This window comes from Pipistrellus kuhlii, unplaced genomic scaffold (genome assembly GCF_014108245.1).
Source record: "Pipistrellus kuhlii isolate mPipKuh1 unplaced genomic scaffold, mPipKuh1.p scaffold_m20_p_15, whole genome shotgun sequence".
Lineage (NCBI taxonomy): Eukaryota > Metazoa > Chordata > Mammalia > Chiroptera > Vespertilionidae > Pipistrellus > Pipistrellus kuhlii.
In genome coordinates this window covers 34,490,355-34,513,774 of record NW_023425460.1, presented here as the reverse complement: position 1 = coordinate 34,513,774, position 23,420 = coordinate 34,490,355, and the positions used below count along the sequence as shown (strand labels likewise).

Here is a 23,420-nt window from a genome sequence, read left to right as displayed (position 1 = left end):
AGCAGACCCAATGGTGCTTACCCACCTAGTTAAAGTATAGTGGCAACAGTGGACTTGGTGGGTCTTGCTCTGGCCTGCTGACCTCATCCAGGGACAAGAGCAAGTGAGTGGTCAGTGCATAGGCAGGAACTATTTAACTTATAATGGCCTGTGCTAACAGCAAGGTGCATTTGAAATCTCTTGTGACTGTATGCTAATCAGATTAGCAATGTCTTCCTTTCAGTCTTGGAGGAAGGGAGTGGAGAGGAAAAAGGTGTCATGGAGGGGGGCTGAAAAATGGTGGAAAGTTGGGCAGAGGTTCCTTTCTTCTCCTAGGTGTGGAAGGTATTTCCATGAGGAAAGGGAAGAAGTTCAATATCTATTACACAGTTATTATCTATCGTTCCTTGTTAATGAACCCATTGGAGTTGGACCTGTTATTTCCTGGATTTCTGACAGTTTAAAATGCCTCAACCCTAACTCTTAATATTGAGATGAAAACAAGGGTGAGGAGAAGGAAGTCAGTTAAGACAGCCCCTTTTAAAAACTACTTGATTCAAGATACATAACAGGAACAAAACCCTTCCTAACCAAACCCAAAATCGAACCCACCAGTTAGCTGTGTAGCTCCTTGTGTTGGCTGAAATTCAAGTGTTTATAGAGTATGCTTGAAGGTATAAACTGGTTTTTAACCTCTATCTGCCTAATTGAGCCTACCAAAGCCAATCTGTTTGTAAGAAATTCTTAATGCTTGCAGGACCCTAATACTATGGGAAGTTATTCCTGGCACATTTATAGAGAACTAGTGAGAGGGAATATGAGAAGGCATGAGATAATTGAACACATTAAGTATACCTAGGCAAGTGTGAAGAGACACGGGTTGGGAAACTTATTTGCCTTAAATGAAGCTGAACATAATTTTAAGCCCAAAACATCTGCATATTAAAAGCCTGCTCCTATAAAAGAGAATATTGAGTCCTAGACAACCCTGCACACTTGCCCTTTATCCTAGAGCTGCCAGCAATGACAGAGGGATTTCCTTAGGGCCTATAAATATCTCCAATCTTTTTTTTCCTGATCTGTTAAATGGGAGTGTTACAAAGATGAAGAGATAAAATAATAGTTCCTGGATTTTATATTTCTTAGACCTGAATAATTCTCCCCAAAAATCTTGGAGGCATCAGCATAGTCTTGCTAGTTTCTTCTTTTGCTAAGTTTTAACATGAAAAAGAAAAGACCAATCTTCCATCTATATAAAAGCCTAATATGCAAATTGCCCCCTCAGGAGTTCAATCTGGAGACTGGGAGTACAATTGCTCACTATGACATGCGCTGACCACCAGGGGGCAGTGCAGAATGAAGGAAGGCCCTGGCCAGCAGCAGGGAGCTAGAGAAGGGAGGCCCCAATCAACCCTAATCACTGACTAGGCCTAGTGACCCTACCCATGCATGAATTTCATGCACCAGGCCTCTAGTAAATAATATTAATGTATGTAATGTAGTGTTTTGTGCCAGGGACTATTCTAAATGTTTTCTAAATATTAATAGAATCTCCCCAACAATTTTTGAGATAGGTACAGTTACTCCCATTTAACAAATGAGGAAACTGACTTAACATTAACAGGTTAAGTAACCTGCCCAGCTTTTCAGCGCTAATAGCAGAGCCAAGATTCAAGCTTCAGTAATCTAGCTCCAGGATCCATGCTTTCAACAAATAGGAGATTGTCTGGAGCTCTTCCCAGTTGTTTCACAAAGAAAAGGAATGCACACACTAAAATAAGAGAATGCCATTTCCAAAAATATTTTACATCTCCGAAAGAAAGAAGAAACAGAAAAAAAACAGTAGTCCCCAAAACTGAAAAATAAAAATTGGTTTTATGCTAGACAGTCATTGTGTTCATTTTACTACAGACCAATGAATATTTATGTCTGGGGACATATAGATTCTCCCAGTCCCCAGTTCAGCCTTTGGGAACCACTGAGATAGAATGTATGGAAAGCCATTCAGACATTAATGGTTAGTAAGGAGCTAAAAAATGATGAGCAAGGTAACTCAGACAGAGCCCACCCTCTTGGAGGGCTCTCTAAGGCTGTGTTAGCCAAACCAAGTGCATAGAGGTATATTGTCTCCCATGGGCCAGCCACCTGAACGTCTGCACATCTTGATTTATGGTCAGCATCTGCTTTCTGTTTTTTGAACAACCCATCTCCAATTGTTCCTTCCATCCTCCCTGACATGTGAGGAACAGAAAACCAGCCTGCAAGGGGAAGCATGCTGGGGAAGGAGCCTCCTCCACCATTCCCCACACTTTAGATATTCATTGGTGACAACAGCAAGACTGCAGAAACTATGTCCTCCTCTCATTCTTCTTCCCCTTAATTTTAGAACAGGACAAAAGCCTGTGGATGGCCTTCTAATCAACAGCTTCAGGATACACTGTGCCTTTCGGTCCATCGGGCTCCCTATTGATGGAGCATCTGCAACAATTTCAGCTCAGCTTTGAGGAGGATGACAGTTACCCACTAATAGAGTGGGCAAGAATTACATTTAATGTAGGCTACCTCACCAGCAGCTGGGACCTGATATTAGAATTCTGCTTTCCATATCTTAGAGCAGCTTTTAAGTAATTAAACAATTCCTTGGGAATTCAAGGAAGTGGAATGTTTAGTGGCTTTATTGGGAGGCACCATAGAATAAGGGTGAGTGGCTCCGTGCCAGATTCCAGTGACTAAGGTTGATAAGACAGCCCAGTAAATCTGTTCTGTAATGGACCAGATAGTAACTACTAAAGATTTTGGGGGCCATATAGTCGCTGTCACAACTACTCAACTCTGCTTGTTTTAGCATGAAAGGAGCCATAGACACTACATGAATAAATGAGTGTGGCTGTGTGCCAATAAATCTTGATTTGTGGACACTGACATTTGAATTTCATGTCATTTTTACATGTTACAAGATATTGTTCCTCTTTTGACTTTTTTCTAACTATTTATAAGTATAAATACCATACTTGGTGTGGGCCAAATACAAATAATGGGCCAGAGTGGACCAAACCCTGGTTTTATATCTAGAGCTCTGGCATTTCTTAGCTGTAAACTCTGGGGCAAGCCTTGTTTTGAAGCCTCAGTTCCTTGTCTATAAAATGGACACAATAAAAGCATCAACCTCATCTGGGTTTCCTGGGGGAGACGGTAAAAGGAAAATAATTTAGCACAGGGCGGCTGCATATACTCAGCATAAATAAATGTGAACTGTACTGCATTACCTTCTTTCATCAAAATGCTCAGCAGCTTCTGCCAAATCCATCCAGACTATTGTCAAACAGGATCGAGGATTTTCATGTCTCTATTAACAAAGAGCCATTCTAGACATTTCCTACTAACATCAGAACCCTGAGAGTTTGGGGGGGCCCTAAAACATACCTCAACCCTAGATGCTCTCATTTGTCAGTTTCCTCCTGGATCTCAGTCATGGCAGTTCAAGAGCTGAGGATCAGAATGTGAGGTTATCATGCTCCAAACCAGAAATAATGATCCCCCCCTCCCCCAGAAATGATATTTTTGAGCCCTGGCCAATCCTCATGATGACTGGCATCCTGCTAAGTATCCTCTGCAGTTCTTTCTTTTCATCTTCACAACAACTGAAGGTGCTGATGAGATGATGAGCTCCAGGTTTCAGAAAATGAAACCAAAGTGTAGGAGGCTTGGGTAACGAGGCAAGCCCCATGCCAAGTAACCAGAAATCATAGGGTTCCTTCCTGAACCACAGCTCTTGCTTTGCAGCAAAGAAAGGGATGACCATCTTTTAGGGCTCCCATGCTTCTCTGACTGAACCCGTATCCTGAACCCCTGAGGATCTTGTTAAAATGCAGGTTCTGAGTTATTAGGCCTGGGAAGGTCCTGAGGTTTTGCATTTCTGCAAAACTCTCAGGTGATGCCAACGCCACTGGTCCTAGGAACACGCTTTGAGTAGAAAATCTAGATGGGGGGTTGACCTTTTTTCTGCCAAAGGCCATCATGAGCCAAATAAAATTATCAACTTAATATGCCAAAGCAATATCTTCACCAATACAGCTCCTAGGACCTAGGGCAATGGAAAGTAAAGAGAAAATAAACAAATTGGACTACATCAAAATAAAAAGCTTCTGTAGAGCAAAAGAAACCATCAACAAAACAAGAGAGCCCTCTGCATGGGAGAACATATTTGCCAATGTTATCTCCAATAAGGGTTTAATCTCCAACATTTACAGGGAACTCATACAACTCAACAAAAGGAAGCTAAACAACCCAATCAAAAAATGGGCAACAAAAGGAAGCTAAACAACCCAATCAAAAATATCGATAGATACTTTTTGAAAGAGGACATAAGGAAGGCCAAGAAACATATGAAAACATGCTCAAAATCACTAATCCAGCGTTTTTCAACCGCTGTTCCGCGGCACACTAGTGTGCCGCGAGATGTTGCCTGGTGTGTCGTAGGTGCAGACAAGACAAGGATTTTATAATTTTTCACTATTTTGTTTACTTAATATTTCATAATAAAGTAATTATAAAATACTTTCTTTGTGTTTATTTGATTCCTATTCAAGAGAATTACTTTATATATAGTCAATATAGGCACAGAGTTAAATTTTTTAACATTTTCTAATGGTGGTGTGCCTCGTGATTTTTTTCATGAAACAAGTGTGCCTTTGCCCAAAAAAGGTTGAAAAACACTGCACTAATCATCTGAGAGATGCAAATCAAAACAACAATGAGGTACCATCTCACACCTGTCATAATGGCTATCATCAACAAATGACAAGTGCTTACAAGGATGCAGCGGTGCACTGTTGGTGGGTATGCAGACTGGTGTAGCCACTGTGGAGAACAGTATGGAGTTACCTCAAAAAATGGATCTCTGCCAAGACCGGTTTGGCTCAATGGATAGAGTGTCGGCTTGGGGACTGAAGGGTCCCAGGTTCGATTCCGGTCAAGGGCGTGTACCTTGGTTGCGGGCATATCCCTAGTAGGGGGTGTGCAAGAGGCAGCTAATTGATGACTCTCTCGCATCGATGTTTCTAACTCTCTATCTCTCTCCCTTCCTCTCTGTACAAAATCAATAAAATATATTAAAAAAAAAAAAAAAACGGATCTCCCATTTGATCCAGTGATCCCACTTCTAGGAATATATCCCAAGAAACTAGAAACACCAATCAGAAAGGATATATGCAGCCCTATGTTCATAGCAGCACAATTTACCATAGCTAAGATTTGGAAACAGCCTAAGTGCCCATCAGCAGATGAGTGGATTGGAAACTGTGGTACATCTACACAATGGAATACTATGTTGTGGTAAAAAAAAAAAAAAAAAAAAAAAAAAAAGGAATTCCTACCATTTGCAACAGCATGGATGGACCTGGAGAGCATTATGCTAAGTGAAATAAGTCAGTCAGAGAAAGATAAATATCACATGATCTCATTCATTTGTGGAAAATAATGAACAACATAAACTAATGAACAAAAACAGATCCAGAGACAGAGAAGCATCAATCAGATGCTCAAACCTCAGAGGGAAGGTAGGGGAGGGTGGGAGTAAGAGGGAGAGGTCTAAATTATATATATATATATATGGGAGAGATCAACCAAAGAACTTGTATGCATGCATATAAGCATAACCAATGGACACAGACACCAGGGGGGTGAGGGCATGAATGGGGGGAGGGCGGAGGGAGGGACAATGGGGGGGGGGGATAAGGACACATACGTTATTGCTTAATCAATAAAGAAAAAAAAGTTATCAACTTAAAAATTAGCTCACTATATTTGGTCAAATATTTAATTAACTCACCCCTAATGCCTTGGCAGGGCTAGATCAAATTATTCCAAGGGCCTTATATGGACCATGGCCAGATGTTCCCTACCCCTACTCTAGATGAAGTGAGAAATTAGAATTTTTCCCACTAATGACCAAGGTGGTCCATACAAAATAAATCAATGACTATGGATTTCTCATGGTGAAGAGTCTTTGGAGCCAGAATGCAGAAGTTATACATATGAGTCTACCAGGTGCCAGATGTGTGGCCTCAGGGGCAATCTCTCAACCTTTCTGTGCCTCAAGTTTCCTGCCTATAAAGGAGAAAGAAAAAACTCTTAATCACATAGGGCTGAGATAATGATTCAATATGATTATATAGCATACTATATATATATATGTATATATATATATATGAAATCATATGTATAAAAATAATATATATGTATATAATTTAGAGCAATATCTCACACACTGTAAATGATCAAGAAATGGAAGATAGCCCTAATTGGTTTGGCTCAGAGGATAGAGCATCAGCCTGGGGACTGAAGGGTCCCAGGTTCAATTTCGGTCAAGGATATGTGCCTTGGTTACAGGCACATCCCCAGCAGGAGGTGTGCAGGAGGCAGCTGATGGATATTTCTCTCTCATTGACATTTCTAACTCTCTATCCCTCTCCCTTCCTCTCTGTAAAAAATCAATAAAATATATTTTTTAAAAGAAGTGGAAGGTAATCAGAAGATCAGGAAAAATGAAGTATCTAAAAATGTGCTCTATGAAGTTTGTTCCCCCCGCACAGCTAATAGCTTGAGCAGATCCATCCAAATCTGCTTATCATTCAAGCCATTTTACAGTTAAGTAAACCAGACTTGCATCCAGTCAGTCACAAAATTAAATTACAGAGAAGGTTCGCCTTGAAAGGGCAGAACCCAGAGGCCAACAAGGAAGCAACCCTTTCCAGTTTATTTATTATTTATTTATTTATTTATTTATTTATTTATTTATTTATCTGAGGGGCATGTCCATTGCCTGGGCCTCTGGACACAAGCAACAATCGAGAATACATGCAACAATTTCCTAAAGGGTCACAAATCTGAACTCCACCAAAGCAGCTTCTCACTTAGGTCATGTCAAAGTGTCATTCATCATTAGGCGGTGTGCTCCCAAGCATCATAACCCCCAAAAGTAATTAACCCTCTAGTAAATATGTCACCGCTGTCTAGATTAAGGGAAATGCCTCGGTGGTCTCGTCTATAAAATGAACATTCTGGGCAAGATAATCCAGTGCTAACATTCTACAAAGTCAAGTTTGTGTCCTTTTACCCTAACTGCACCACCTCCTCAAGTGAATCGCGGGTCATTCCACGCCCCCACCCCCATCTGATGAGCTATTGTTCACTGAATGTCACCCAGCACCTGAGGTCTACGGGTGATAAAGCAAAGTGTCAGCCTCATAGGACATGCTCAATAAAGGATGGCTGTGATTAGAACCCAATCAGGGCTCCATCTTCTGTTGTTGTAATTTAATCCTTGCTCAAGGATGTGTTTTCGCTGACTTCAGAGAAAGGGAGGAGGAGAGAGAGAGAAACATTGCCTATGTGCCCCAGCCAGGAATTGAACCTGAAACTCAGATATGTGCCCAGACCAGGAATCGAACTGGAGACCCTTTAGTACACGGGATCACACTACAACCCTCGGAACCACTCTAGCCAGGGCCAGGACACCATCTTTTAAATAGAACCACAGTGTGACATGATCATGTCATCTAGTTACTGGATATCAACTGGAATGTCAGTAGGTGGGGGGAATGGGCAAGGCCAAATGGGAACTTGTTGAGAAAGTGGTCCTTGCTCTTTCTAAAGTTGGATTGGCAATTGACCATGCAGCTGAGAACCTAAGGGGGAAAGAGACTAAAAGAAGGGATCTATCTACTGGTTGGAGGTCTTCAGGACCTATCGGAAACCTCATCTCTCAAAAATCTCAGTTATTAGCTGAAATTCCTGGCACACGGAATGGCCATCAGTTCCTGGAACACTCTGGCAGCTCCCACCTCAAGGGTGTGCAGTGTCAGCTTTTCTGCTGCAGGCCATGGCTTCCTCAGGGCTGGGAGTGAAAACAAGTCAAGTACCCTCTGCTTTCAGAAGCAGCCCAATGGCCCAATGCAACTTTCAACCAGTAGGGAATGGGAGTCAATGAAGTGACCCAGCCTCCCTTCCTTTAACAGGACAATTTCACAATAGTTTCAATGTGGTTTCTCAGAGGAACTCTAGTGACATTGGGATCCATATGTTCACAGCTGTGACCAGTTCTCTCTCTCTCTCTTTTACCGCAAACCTACCCCTCCCACTGTATCTCTTTTTTTTTTAATATATATTTTATTGATTTTTTTTACAGAGAGGAGGAGAGAGGGATAGAGAGCTAGAAACGTCGATGAGAGAGAAACATCGACCAGCTGCCTCTTGCACACCCCCTACTGGGGATGTGCCCGAAACCAATGTACATGCCCTTGACCGGAATCGAACCCGGGACCTTTCAGTCCACAGACCGACACTCTACCACTGAGCCAAACCGGTTTTGGCCCCACTGTATCTCTTTACTGGCTTTTCCCCACCTGCCTCACTCCTGATAGTACCTTTCAGATTACCAGGACCCAAGCCCTTGTCTTAGTCCCCAATTTGGGAACCCAACTGAGGCCCCTAACACTGCAAAGTCTTGTTCAGAGTCCCATAACATCTGTATGGAATCACAGCCCTTGTCACAATGCACTGTGACTGCAGGACTAGGAGGTCCACCCAGGCCAGGATCAAGTCCATCTCATTCACTCTGGAGCCCAGGTGCCCTGGCACAGAGGAAGCACTCTGTAACTGTTAGCAGAGCGAGTGCCAGCAATAATATCTGCTGCCTGGGCATCAGGGGGTCAGGAGGCAGCCTCTGGTCTTTTCAACAACTCAGAGAAGTCCTTTTCTGTTCTAGAAAGGCTTGTAAATAAACTAAAATGGAGTCGTTAGCAGCAGGGGAAAAGACATCTAAAGAAGGTCCATCTTCCCTTAAGCTCACCCATCACTGTACCACCAAACACACTCCAGACTTCTCTGCTCTATGCTTGCCTCCTGGGAGGGACTCAGCCTCATCTATCTCTGACTGCCCATCCCCACACATGACCTGCAGCCTCCGCCTGCTTCTCCGTCCACACTCTTTCCCTTTTTGTTCTAGTGCTCTGTATTCTATCAAGGAATCATAGCAAAGGACTAGATCAAAGAGAAGTAATTCGAACAAGTAAAGCTGATGGTACTACTGCTGTTCCTTTAAATCTCTTTCTCCCCCAGGCTTAAAGCTAGATGTTGCAAATTAGCCTCCTGCGGCTCAAGGGTGGTTGGTAGATGTGTTTCTGAGAAGCCCGTGCAATGCTCCTAAAGTTGCCAATATTTAAAACTCCACATTCCCAGCTACTCTTAAAAAATTAAAGATTTAGTAATGTGGGCTCTCACTGGGGTGGGGTTAACTGCTTCCTAGAGATGGGAGCCACAGCTCCCTGTGTGCTGCGGTCCCCACCACTCTCTTTTGCCTCCGACTCTGAGAGTCCAGGCAGTTGCCATTTACCATGGTGATGTGCAAAGTTTACTTTGTTCTTTGTTACCTGCTTGGCCCTGGAGGGAAAGGGGAGAGATATATTTGAGCTTGCCACTCCATATTTAAAGACTTGAAAAAAAACAAGTCCCAGCTGCTATGATTGTTCCATGTGTTTTAAGTGCCTCTGGCAAAAGGTTAGAGCTTCCTATTCTAATGCTATCAGGCCTTATGCCATTGGAACCAGATCTTTATGACAATGGTGATGATGATGATGATGAAATGATTCCTGGATAATGGACAGCAGTTACTCTTGCACATATGTCTGCTTAATTCTACAGGTGCTCTTTTTTTTCTTTCATTAAATCATTAATGCTGAGGGATTCAGAAGTGATGAGGAATAAGTGGGGCAAAAACTGAAAGGAGAGGCCAGCAGGAGGCACAGCTCAGCGAGGCTTGCATTGCCCTTGCTTCCTTCAAAGGGCGAGGAGACCGGTGAGCAAAAGAAAAGAAACTCTTCCCCTCCACACCTTAGATTCTAATTCTGGCAAGAATACAGACTTCTTCATCTTACCGCTGAAGCTATCAAGTCAAGTTCAAGAACCATTTCACGTTGACCCCGAGCAAGGGAAGGACTTGGGGAGCCCCATGTGAGTCAGCCTGCCTCAGCATGCAGAGGACGCTGACAGTTTGAATCACGTTTACAGATCTATAAACCAAGCCGCAGTAAATTCCAGACTCCTGCAGAGCTAGAAGTAAATGACAAAAAATGCAAAGCCAACAGGAAGAATCATTTCCACGACCTCTCAGAGCTCAAAGACAGAATGTAAATGACTGTGAGACATATCACTGACTGAAGGACCGGCATTCTTCCAACGTTTAATCAGTCACTAAACCAATATTTGCCTGTGTGCAAGGACCCAAGGCAGACACAGGAACTGCCTGTATGAGTGGTCTGTCAGGAAAGAATAATTAAACACACAATTATAATTATGTCATTCATTATAAGTGTGATGAGTGGCATAAAAGAAAAGACAATATATGGGAACATTTACAAAGAACCCTCGCCCACCTCACTTCTCTAAGGAAAAAGCATTTAAGCCAAGACTTAAAGGGTGAGTCGAAGTTACCCAGGCAAGGAGTCTGTCCATCTTTATTGAGGACTTACTATGTGCCTGGTACTGCACCAGGAATTAGGGTTAGAGAGAGAAATTACCAACAGATTTTCCTCAAAGAACTCAGTCTACTGGGGGTAAATAGGTTTCCATCAGATCTCCTGCTGGGAAGTGATGGGATCATTTTAAAAATGTTCTAATACTCAGAAGAAGTCAACCAAAAATTTTCTTAATTGCAAAATGTTCTGTTGTGAGTGCAGAGAACTTCTCTAATAACTTGATAAAACAGATGAAAATGAGAAACTGCCACATCCCGTGGGACACCTGAAGCTTCACCAAGATAACAAGGCTTGTTGTCTGGGGATGTGCAAGCCACCCAATCATCCAAGAGAAAGGTTAAACGTGGAATTGAATAAAGGGAGAGAGGAGGAGATTAAACTTTGGAGGCATGTAGAAAACTGCTTGGTGATTAGTAATATTAATCATCATCATCATAATGCTAATGACATCTAAACACTGTGACAAACCTTATGGGTACTTAATTAACATATTTAATTCTGCGGGTAGGCACAACTATTTTCCCCATTTTGTGGATGAGGAAACTATCGATTACAGCAAACGAGAAGTTTCTGTTTATGGCAGTGTGGCAGATTAGTAACCTGAAAACTAGAGTCTACAAAGCATTAGACATGCTAAATAGAACGACACATCTGTTTCATCACAAAATGGAGATGGCAAGTAATTTGATCCTCAAGTGTTAAAATCAAAGCATGAACTGTATATTGGAGCCATGAAGAGATACTGCAATTATCCCTTGGGGGCTGATTGGGACAAGTGACCAGACTCACTGAGCAAAGAGCTTGGATTTTAATGGCCACAGGAGGATGAAAGATGAGGTGCTGGGCCTGTGTGGAGTGGGTAGTCAGTACTGAGACTCCTCCCTGTAAAGTTGGGGACTTAAAAGAGTGACAGCCTCAGTACAAAAAGAGATGATACACAGAAATCCACCCACTGGGTCAGAAAGACCATCAAGAAACCTCTCTCTCCTAGGCTCTGGGTAGGGTGGGGGGCAACGGCTACTCAGAGAATTTGTATCCATAGATCTTCCATCACAAGAGTTTGGGGTTCTAATATTAATTTACTGAGAGGTCTGGGAAGCCCGAAAGTGAGAACTTAACCTAAAAAAATTATCTTAAGCAAGAGATATTCTAGGCCCCTTGTAAAACCAAATGAAAAGACATATCTTTAACCTGGACCATTCCAAATCACATAAATAAAGTCTTTCTGAAAACTTGTCTATAATCCAAAATCATAACATAATAGGAAAAAGGTCCATCACAAGTAAAAATCAGCAATCACAATAAACAATAGGAAGACCTCCAAGTAATAGAATAACCTAATAAAAACTATAAAATATTTAAATCAATTGAAGACATAAAGGAATTAATAAAGCATAAGATCAAGATGCTATCACCAAAGATTTGTGAAAAAGAATCTCTAAAAAATAAAAAGGAAATTACTGAAAATAAAATCTTGACCCAGCCGGTGTGGGTCAGTGGCTGAGCGTCAACCTATGAACCAAAAGGTCATGGTTTGATTCCCTGTCAGGGAATATGCCTGGGTCACAGTTTGAGGTGTGCAGGAGATAGCCAATCGATGATTCTCTCTCATCACTGATGCTTCAATCTCTCTCTCTCCCTCGCCCTTCCTTTCTGAAATCAATAAAAATATTTTTAAAATATTTTAAATAAAAATTATAGAAAAAGTATGTTTAAAAAACCTGGGCTATATTAATACAAGGCAGTTTTGTAAGTAAAAGCATTATGAATTAAGGAGGATTCTTGTATAATATTAAACAATTCATCAGGAAGAAATAAAAACCATGTACCTTATAAACATAATCTAAAATGTACTTAAAACAAAATAAAATGACAGAACTAAAAGGAAAAACAGTCTCCAAACATTTTTCAGTGATTAAGGAGACAAAAAAAATCAGGCAAGAGCACCGTTGATCTGATGAACATCATATCTATTCCTGACTCTTGAACATTTAGAGAGTACACATCCTTTTCAAGCTCACAGGCATCGGTTATAAACCTGTCCTCTTAGCTGATCACACAGCATGTCTCAACAAATTAGAGACCACAATGCATAAAGTGAGAAATCAATAATAAATAAAAAGTAAATAGATTTGAAGATGGCAGCGTAGGAAGAGATTAAACAAAGATCTTATATGCATATCTGCATTACCTATGGACACAGACAATAGGGTGGCAAAGGCCTGGGGCAGGGAGGGAACCAGGTGGAGGGAGGTAACAGGGGGGAAAAGAGGGACATCTGTAATAATCTCAACAGTAAAGATTAAAAAAGAAAAACTACTTCAATACTATATATTTAGAAATAAAAGGTTGTGGGGGAGGAGGGTTGACTACCATGGGAGAAATAGTAAATATTTTTTAAAAGTTACTCAAGTCTTATTTAGAGCAAAAAGAAAATACCACATTTCAAAACATATGGGAAGGAACTAAAGAAATTAAAGGACATTTTATATCTGTAAAAGCTTACACTAGAAAGGCAGATTGAACATTAATAAGCTGAGCATCAATATTAAATAGAAACGAAGCAGAATAAACCCAAAGTACATAGAAGGAAGAAAGTAATAAAGTTAGAGCAGTCAAGGAAATATGAAACAGACTTATAATAGAGAGGTTTGGCAAAACACAAAATCTGGTTCTTTTTAAATCTAACAAAGTGATAATAACTGGAGAGGCAGGGTAGGGAAGTGGTAGAAAGCACGGGCTCTGGAGCTGACTGCCTGGTTTGAGTCCCCACTCTGCCTCTTACCAGCCTCATGGCCTTGGGCATGTGACTCACAGCCGGCAATGGTGGAATCACAGCTCAAACCCTGGGCTGCTGGACTGCTGTACCCAGGCACTAATTGGTTATTCTTATGACATGATTTCTGAGTAGTGGACTCTGACGAGAGTGACTTCCTCCCATAACGAAACTAAGGATTATTATCCCAATTTAACAGACGGAGTAACTGAGGTTTGAAGGTTGTATATCATTCTCCCCAAATCATGACGTGAAGAATTGGAGCAGACTCAAGACCAGATCTCACTCTGAAGTTTGTCCTCTTGACCATCATGCTCATCTATGAGCAGATAGGAACATCTCTGTCGACCACTCAGCATAGCAATACTGTGGAAAGCTACTTACTGTATCTCCAACTTCAGGAAAGATGCCTTTTTTAAGGTAGAATGTAAAGAGAAGCGGAAAATGCCCCTTGTTCATAGACAGAATTTCCTACTCTTTCTTACGGTAAACCCAGTGGTTAAGACTATGTGCTCTGGAATTAGAAATATTAAGGATAACTGCTAATACTTATTAGACACGTACTATGTGCCAAGCATAATGCTAAGCTCTTTCAATCTTCACAACATCCCTCTTCACATCTATTATTATCCCGTAATATTAATAACCGCAGGTGCAGAGAAGTTAACCTCCTCCGGCTACAAATTGGCAGAGGCAGGATTCCATCCCAAGCCATCCAACACCAGATGCTTACAGTCTTCTCCACACTAAACTCCAGGGGCCCAACTTCCTCATCCCAATGATTGGATGTGGCAGCACCCACCCTCATGAACTCTGAAGAGGAATTAGACAAAGTAGGTAAAGCTGCCACCAGCACAGTAGCTGGCAGGATGATGATAACGGTGCTGATGGCGATGACAGCAGGTACTTGAAGATCTAAGCCTAAAAGGACGGTGCCATTCCCGATTGCTCCTGAATAACTAACTGCATAAAACCCTCAAAAAGAAATCTTTCTTTCCATTTCACTCCCATAAATCTTCAAGAGGATATACTGTGAAAGCTCATTTTCAAAACCAAAATCATGGCATTGCACATTACGTGAGGATATGAGGAAAAGTATTTAAACAAATCTAACAAAGAGAACCGTGGAGAAGTTGAGGGGAGGGGGGTGCGCGCATTGCCCAATGCAATAACTCTAGCCTTGAACTTGTTTTCCAGAATTCTTGAAGTATCAGCGATGGCAGAATAAACCACCAATTAATGAGGTTGTTTGTTCTCTGTGTGTGAATCGCTGTTGCCATCTACAGTTAAAAATGGGGCATGCAACCCTGCCAAGTAATCCTAAAAAAAACACAGTCCTGGAGGGGGCGGTGCTCAGAAAATGTGCTTGTTCCATGAGAACAGAAAGGGAAAATGCTACCTGAAGGAGCAGCTCTTTCTCCACCACCTCTTCGGTCTTGCTGATGAGACGCTTCTGCAGAGTGTGAATTTTCTCTATCAGCTCATAGGTAGTGGGGTCACTGGCCTGTTCAAGGGAACAAAATAGAAGACATTGAGACACCACCAGTTGAGGTCCCTTTGCAAAAGAATTACTGTTTTATTGAAATCCACTACATACCTGCAGATCCAGTACAGAGTATGTAACAGATGAGATGGTCGTCAAAACAGACTGACCTTTGACTGATGTCTTTCTATTGACTCTGCTTGGACAATACATGGAAAGTGAATATGTTTGTTCCTCCAAGGAAACTACTACTACTGATAACAACAGCAATAATGATAGCCACTGTGCATGATACCTGATTCTCTGTCACAACCAGACACCGTACGAAGTGCTTTTCCTCCATTACCCAATTTTAACCACACAACAGCCCTACGAGATAGCAGGAGTCTTTGCCTTTTACAAAGGAGACAAGTGGAACTCAAAGCATTAAGTTATTCACCCACACACGTAAGGGTCAGAGCTGGATTCAAGCCCAGATTATGCCAGGCTCTAATTACTATGTTCTGAGATTTCCCCTACCTATCACCACCTCTGTTTCCATAGGAATGAGACAGGGTTCCCTAATTCATTCAGCCTCGGGGTTCTCCTTCGATACTGTCAACAAGAAGATGCCTTACAATCCGTGATGGGGAAGCTTTCTAGGATGCGGACTTCTGCTAATAACTGACAGCAGAGCACAACCATGGCATTCAGCTCTCAAACGGTGTTATCAATCAATAAAGGTCTGATGCACCTGCAGTAGCTATCTGTGTACAATTCAAACAAGATCGGCACTTATAAATTGATGGTCTGTCCTCCAGACTTTGAGCCAACGCTTCCCTTTCAAATGTAATGACATTCTGAATTAATCTAACAGCTACATCTTTTCAACTGCCTCCCACAATCTCTATTTTCTAATTTTTAAAATGGAAATTGACATGGCATTGGAAACTCTAAAGCTCTGCTTGCAAACACATGGAGTAAACTAATGTGACAGTAAATGGATTTTAAATCTTCAGCTCCACTTCCCTACACATCCATATTACGGTCAGTTTACTAAACTGCACCACTCCTGGCATTTGAAGAGGAATAAATGAGGGTCCAAGAGAGTGGGGGAGAAGGAGATTCCATTAACTCAGGCTTTGCTTATGAAATACTAAGCAGCGCTGAGTGATGTCCATGCACTGGGACTGCATTTGGCACACACTTTCACTTGGCAAGACCGGGTCTTGTTCAAATCCAGGCCTCATGTTTATATAACAATTTATAATGCATTATCTTTAATGCCTTCTTCATTAAGAAGGAAAACTAAAAATGAAAAAAAAAATACCTTGGCTGTTTTTTACCCTGGCCCTGCTTTTTCTTAAAACACATCCTCTCCCAACATCCTAATTGTTCATTCAATTAGTGGAAGCCCCTACTGGTGCCCACATTGCTGGGTACAACGAGAGGATATGGCCACCTTTTATTGAATAATGCAGAGGCTGGTTTCAGCCGTTACCCGGGGTGCCGGTGGTAACACCTATCAGGAAGCCATAAAATAAAATAGGAAGTTTACAGGCATACCTCGGAGGTATTGTGGGTCCCAACCCAGAATAAAGCGTGTGATGCAAATAAAGCAAGCAAGTCATGATCTTTTTGCTGGTGGATGGGTTTGCCTTCAGTGTGTTTAAAAAAAAAAAATCAACACTGGTGAAGAGCAATACAATGAGGTACGCCTCTATTATCCATCGCCTACCAATGGACTTTGTCTGGGCTCCCAAGATCCTAAGGCCGTGGTCGGCAAACTGGGGCTTGCGAGCCACATGCAGCTCTTTGGCCCCTTTAGTGTGGCTCTTGCATAGATACCACAGCCTGGGTGAGTCTATTTTGATGATATGGTGTTAGAAAAAGTTTAAGTCTAAAAAATTTGGCTCTCAAAGAAATTTCAATCATTGTACTATTGATATTTGGCTCTATTGACTAATGAGTTTGCTGACCACTATCCTAAGGGAAAAGGTTTGACTAACACAATGCTAGTCCTTCAAAAAGAAGGCAATTTCACAAGAGCCTTTATTTCCTGCATGAAATAAAAAGATGCAAAGACCAATTGAAACTTGGCTAAAGACACTGGGGGCCAATATAACTATAGATGCAACGAACTATCTGAGACTAACAGGCGGCCACGGGATACTAGCTATTTGAGCAAAACATGGCAAGAAGAGAAAAACGAATGTCCATTGCCGAAGCCAGTTCATGACTTCCACTAAGTCTTCTTTAGGCAGAAAGAACTGTGTCCAAGACTGTTTAGACAATCCCCAAGTGAACCATCCGCTTCTGGGAATGCCTGTTCTTCTTCTGGGAACTCAATTTGCATTCGATCCAGTCTTACATTTTAGGGAACAATTTGCATAACTTTCAATAAAACCAGACTTCGTGTTGTGCTTCAGTTATGGAGCCGTGCGGGGCAGAAGAAGGGATTGGGGTGTGAGAGGAAGGCTCTGCCAGGGCTTACCTCGAGCTTCCTCCACCTGTGCACGTTCATGGGGTTCTCCAGCTCCTCCTCCAGCGCCCGGCAGCGTGTCCGCTCCTTCATGAACTCTCTCTGCATGTGAAACAGCTCCTGCCTGAACAAGGCACACTTCATTTGCAAAAGGATTCTCTACCCATTTGAAAACCTCATCTTTATGTGGTTCTACATATATGCTACATCTTATATAAAAAGTTGGAGTTAAGGAGACTTCTATGAACACTGAGACCAGACTCCTAACCAGAGCCAGATACAGAGGATAATGATTTTTGCAGGGCTCAAACTTCAGCCTTAGCTTAAAAAAAAAAAAAAAGTGCCAAAGCTTCAGAATCATAATTCTGGACACCCAAGCAATTTAGAAGTATCTGGAAAGAGTAGGGAGAAGGTAAATTACAAGGATTTCAATATACTTTCAAAAAAATATTTTTTATTGATTTCAGAGAGGAAAGAAGAGGGGGAGATAAAAAATATCAATGATCAGAGAGAATCATCGATTGGCTGCCTCCTGCATGCCCCCCACTGGGGATCAAGCCTACAACCCAGTTATGTGCTCTTGACTGAAAATGAACCTGGAACATTTCAGTCTCTTATCCACTGAGCCAAAACAGCCAGGGCTCAATATACATTTTATTTTTTTTAATATATTTTATTAATTTTTTACAGAGAGGAAGGGGGAGAGAGAGAGAATCAGAAACATCGATGAGAGAAAAACATTGATCACCTGCTTCCTGCATGCCCCCTACTGGGGATATGCCCACAACCAAGGTACATGCCCTTGACCAGAATCAAACCTGGGACTCTTAAGTCCGCTCTATCCACTGAGCCAAACCAGTTAGGACTCAATATACTTTTTAATGTTTCTAAATGTCTTACAAGCAGCAATAAGAGCACCACCTACATTCCACCACAAGGTACGGCACTTGACTGCAAAATATTGAGGCTTAGATGATAACCTGGCCCATTAGAATCACCTGGGGAGGTTTGAAAACTTGCTTTGCCTGACCCTTATCCCCAGAAAGATTCTGCTTTACTTGGTCTTGCATGTGGCTTGGATTTTTTAAGTTTTAAAATCCTAGTGGTAATTTCTAATATGCAGCCAGGATTGAGAAACACCGAGTTAGGAGTGATGTTTAATGTTATCTGGTATTCCATAACTATACAGATGGCTGAAAGACTAGCTCTGGCTCAAACTAAAATCTGTGGGAATCTCTGGTTAGTAGGCAATGTGCTTCAGGCACCCCCAGTACCCCATGAGCTGGCTACCACCCTATTGAATAAGTCGCTTTGTTGGGGGGGGGGAGGTTGAGGGGGGGGAGAAAGAGAAGCAAGCACTGGCATTGAAACGGACCATAAGGATGGACAATACGGAATTATTATCTGTCCTCGTCTGCTGTGGGTGTGCAGATTACCAAAACTAAGCCATCTCTTTTACTTAATTGCTTCATTTAAACCAATAATGCAACTTCCCCTCATTAGCAAAGCAAACCATTAGAATTAACTGCATCAGGCTCACTCAACAGGGAGCTCAGAACAAGCTGCTTGGAATTAAAAGCATATTTTTAACACTTCTATTTTCTAAAGTGCCATCAGAAGAGAAGGGCAAGAGCATTAGCTACTAGACTCTGTGGGAGGCACATTCTGTTTGTTTTCATGTTTAATTGTAACTACAAGTCTTAAGCCCAGAGAAGTTAAGTGACTTTCCCAAGGTCACACAGCTTGAGATTAGAATTCATGCCTGCTTGCCTCCAATATCTTTATTAAGTTGTCTTCCCACTGAAAATAAAAACAAAATCTATTATCTACAAGCCAGCAATCCTGACTAGGAATGGGTAGAATTTGGTCCTTTGGATATATAATAAAAATAACTCATGGCTGGCAAGTTTAGTAATGGTCTCAGAGATCATTCAGTAGCTACTTAGAATGAATCCATTTGTCTCCAAAAAGCCAATGATGGTATGAATCTCTGGGTAGTAAACTTATGAGTAATTTTTCTAATTCCTTCTTTATATAGTTTCTGCACTTCCCGCATTTTTCTACAATGAATTTGTATTACTCTTATCATCTGAAATACTAGCAAATCTTAAAGGGGGGAAAAAAAGAGTATTGATATATCCTTGGTAGTGGCAACTTCCTTTGCTATTCGTGAACATATTCACTGCATCTAAATAGCAAAACTATTTTCTAATTGGATTCATTTAAGAAGGCAATCCAAACGGTGTCCTTGTCCCAAGGTTATCAAGGATACTGTTCATCTACAAGTCTGTGGGGACTAAAGATAGTTACTGAGCAAACACCAACCCTCTTATTTGGTTCCTGCAATTGCCTATATAAAACATGGTGATGGTTTCCCAAAGGGAAAGTACATCTTACATAACGTAAGATTTAAAGCAAGAGGAAGGAAGGCACACTAAGCTAAAGTGAAAGCTGCAGGAGATAAATCAAGAGTGAGAAATAAAATTTGGCCGCCTTCTAAGGAAACAGAGTTTTTAAATAGTGATAAAATTAAATGTACCCCCTCTTTTCATTCTGAATATAATTCCAAGAAAAAATATGTGCAAATGTTACCAGGATTAACTTTAAATATTGATGTTCCATCTCTTGGGTATTGCCTTATTAAAGAAAGTCTAAAGAGCTCACTGGGGGAAATTTTTTTTTTTCTGAATTGTAACTAGTTCGTATTTGTAATTTGACTTGAAATGTCTTCTTTTAAATTCAAAATTAAATTTAAAAAAACTTTTTGCAGTCACTTATATTCCCCTGAAAGGGAACAAATTCTTTGTGTGTGTGTGTGTGTGTGTGTGTGGCATAGAAGGGGCACAATGTAGATTCTGAATTATGGAAAAGTTATTATTTGCCAATAATTTCAATGTATAAAAAATTGTGTACAACTTGATAAAGACCTCAATGATAAACAAAAGGAACAAAAGGTCATGTGGCTGGTGTGGCTCAGTGGTTGAGCATGGACCGATGAACCAAGAGGTCACTGTTGGATTCCATGGTCACTGGTTATAGGCTCAATCCTCAATAGGGGTTGTGCAGGAGGCAGCCAATCAATGTTTCTTTCTTGATGTTTCTATCTTTTTCCCTTCCTCTCTCTAAAAACAATAAAAACATTAAAAAAAAAAAAAAAAAAAAAAGGAACACAAGGTCATTTCAGGAACTCTCCACAGACTCCTGTGCCCCCAGTTCAGAGGGGTCTCCTGTTACCTGAGTTCCTCGACATTAGCCACACTCCTGGCAAGAATCCCCTTTTCCCGGCGAAGCTTCTTGATCTCAAGCTTGAGGATCCTCATGTCCTCCAGCCTCTGGTTGTACTGGGTCTCTCCTTTATTCAGCACGGACTGTTGGATCTTGATCTTCTCATAGAGCAGAGCCAACTCATCGTTGCGACGAACAAGCTGTGACCCGAGGATATCTCTCTCGCCGATGACCTAGAAAGATAGGGAAGGACATGGCCACCAAGGGACAAAAGGTCTCACTCAGCATTCATTCAGTCAACAAATACCCAGCCAATGGCCACATGTGCTCTGCACCCAGGGGATAGGGTACCGGAAATGGTCTGCTAGTCAAACAACACTGCGCTCCTCCCATGAGGGCTTGCAATCTTGTTAGAAAGAATACAACATATATTCCATCATAATAATAATTCAATAATCCTTGGCCTATAGGTATTGAGTCTTTTTTCCCCCCAATCCATCTACACTAATAAAAAGGCTATGTGGTCATCACGCCCTCAAGCCGTGACGCCCTCACGCCATAACAATCCATTACCAGGAGGCTGCATGCACAGAGAGGCTGGGGGGGGGGGGGTGGCCCAGCGGCTCCATGTGCAAGGAGATCGAGTGTGGGGCTCCCGCACTGATAGTGCTCAGGCCAGGCTGGGGGGGAACCCCAGCCCCAAGTGCACAAATTTCATGCACCAGGCCTCTAGTTATTTTATAAATGCTTCCATTTGAGTGACTTATCATGGGCTAGCTTTTGCCACATTGCATCAGTCCTTACTGTCTTACACAGGCAATTTCTTCTTTTTAACCGGCCTGTTCTTTGAAAGCATGTTTGTAATCCCCATATTATGTAATTATTAATTACAATTATATGCAAGCAATTATATTACACTAGAATGTTCAGCTCCCTGAAGACAGGAATCTTATGTTCTTATTGGTCAATGGATCCCCAGTTCCTAGAGGAGTGACTGTCACATAGTAAGTACTTGTAGATATGACTTGGATAAATAAATATTTCATAATTAATCAAGAGAAGATGAGCCTCTGCTACTGTTCTTTCAATAAACTGAGTGGAAGAGCTTAGAGAAGAATGCGGACTTGTGAAGAGTTGAATCAAAGAGTTGTGTCTGCTGATGAGGTCTGTAGATCTGGTGAGGAGATGTTCCTACCTGGTCTAATTCCTTCTTCTGTCTCAGCCTCTCCCCATCAGCCTCGGCAATAATGCGCAAGAGTTTTCTCTCTTCAGCTTCCTGTTTTTCAATGAAGTGTTTGGTCTCCAGGGCTTGTTGTCTCAGCTTCTGCAGCTCGGCCTGAGAAACAGTGAAAGATACGGGCAAATTTCACTCTGTAACAGCACAAGCCAGGACTGCAAGGTCCAGAATTAGATGTACAGTGAACTCCTCACTCTCCTCTGATGTTTTAACATGGTTTGATCACTCTCACAATCAAAACAATCTACACATACACACACACACACACACACACACACACACACCACAGCCTGTAAAGAAACAGCAATGCACATTACAGTGATCATGTTTATTCCATGAATTGTACCCTTGGGAGATTTCCATCATTTTTCTATATGTGTGAGCAGGATCTTCGTTGGTATTCAGCAGCACTTCTCTAACCAACTAAAAATGAGAAAAAAATCACAAAGAATAATGCAGCAGAAGATGCGGGAGTGAGCATGGTGAGGTCTCTTTGTATGTGCCAGTTCCTGTAATGGTCCTAATACTACCAGCACATCAACTACAGAGATAAAGACCATTTTAAGAAAAAATTAAATTAATAAAGATAACAGCCTATTGTCTATCTTATAAAACATCTTGATGGAACAGAAGAAATGTCATGCATAAAAAGATATGTAAATCCTACTCCTAAGATGCTTCCAACCTAGATGAAAAATAAGATATATAAATGTTATGCAAATATGAAGAAGTCCAGGCAATAATGTTTCCATATTGTTATTGTCACAAAGACAGCGACTTGATGTTACAGGAGGTCAGAGGATTGGGATTGTCAGGGAAACTTCCTGGAACTAAATGCAGATCTTGCACCTCTTTAGGTTACATGAACTCATAAGAATGATGGAGAAAGGGTGTTATAGTTGCTAAGTTTCAGAAGGAAAATTCCTCTAATCAAAAAAATACATTCACTTCATTTCCACAAGTGTATTTGTGACCTACAAAATCCTACAACATTTTAGACATGATATTGGGTATTTTGCATAGCTACTCGTATTCCCATTTCACAAATGCAATTACAGGGACAAAGAAAAGCAAATTAACTCACCCAATGTCACACATCTAGTAAGTAGCAGAGTTGAGATTCCAACCTGGATCTTTTGGCCCCAAAACTATCATCACACAATTCATCTAAGTCAAATACAGAAGAAGAGTAAGGCATGAGGGTTGCTCTAGCCATTGGAGATGATGAGTATAACCAACGACACGACAGTGTGGAAATGCTATGAACAGTATGAAAAAGGGCATGGGGTACACAGGAATAAGTTCCTGTTTCTGCCTGGTGTTTACATGAAATAGCCAGTCAGGGCCTTAGCGGGTAAAAGATATTCCCAAAGGGGAATGTTTTATGGGGAGAGTAGCTTACAGTCTGGCTTGTGTGAACAAAGGCGCATGCGAACTCTAAAGTGCCCAGTGCACTCACCAGTCAGCAAAACATCCCATATGGCTGGATTAAAGTGTTAGGTAGAGAACAGCAGGTGGTAAGGCTGGTCAAACAGCTGAGCCAGCCTGGAAGGGCCTTGTAGGCCACACACTGTAGAGTGTAGGCAAAGGGGAGCCACAGAGGTATCCATGCCCAAATTGGAAAAACAGGTGTTATCACAGACCAGGGGAGCACAAGAAGAAACAGACGGGAGGAGAGCACTGTTTTACCCATGCCGAGAATCACAAGGGAGATCACAAGACAA

General features: G+C 41.5%; 1 protein-coding gene across 1 annotated transcript in view; it reads right to left on the bottom strand.

Annotated features, from left to right (window-relative positions):
- CFAP58 (cilia and flagella associated protein 58) overlaps positions 1 to 23,420 on the bottom strand; it is a 94,740-nt gene that overhangs the window by 26,499 nt on the left and 44,821 nt on the right. Inside the window, exons 12-15 of the mRNA XM_036437971.2 lie at positions 21,655 to 21,795; positions 20,469 to 20,692; positions 17,247 to 17,358; positions 14,690 to 14,794 (exon numbers count right to left, since the gene is read on the bottom strand). Coding sequence (XP_036293864.1) covers positions 14,690 to 14,794; positions 17,247 to 17,358; positions 20,469 to 20,692; positions 21,655 to 21,795 — 582 coding nt within the window. The remainder of the gene's footprint in view (positions 1 to 14,689; positions 14,795 to 17,246; positions 17,359 to 20,468; positions 20,693 to 21,654; positions 21,796 to 23,420) is intronic.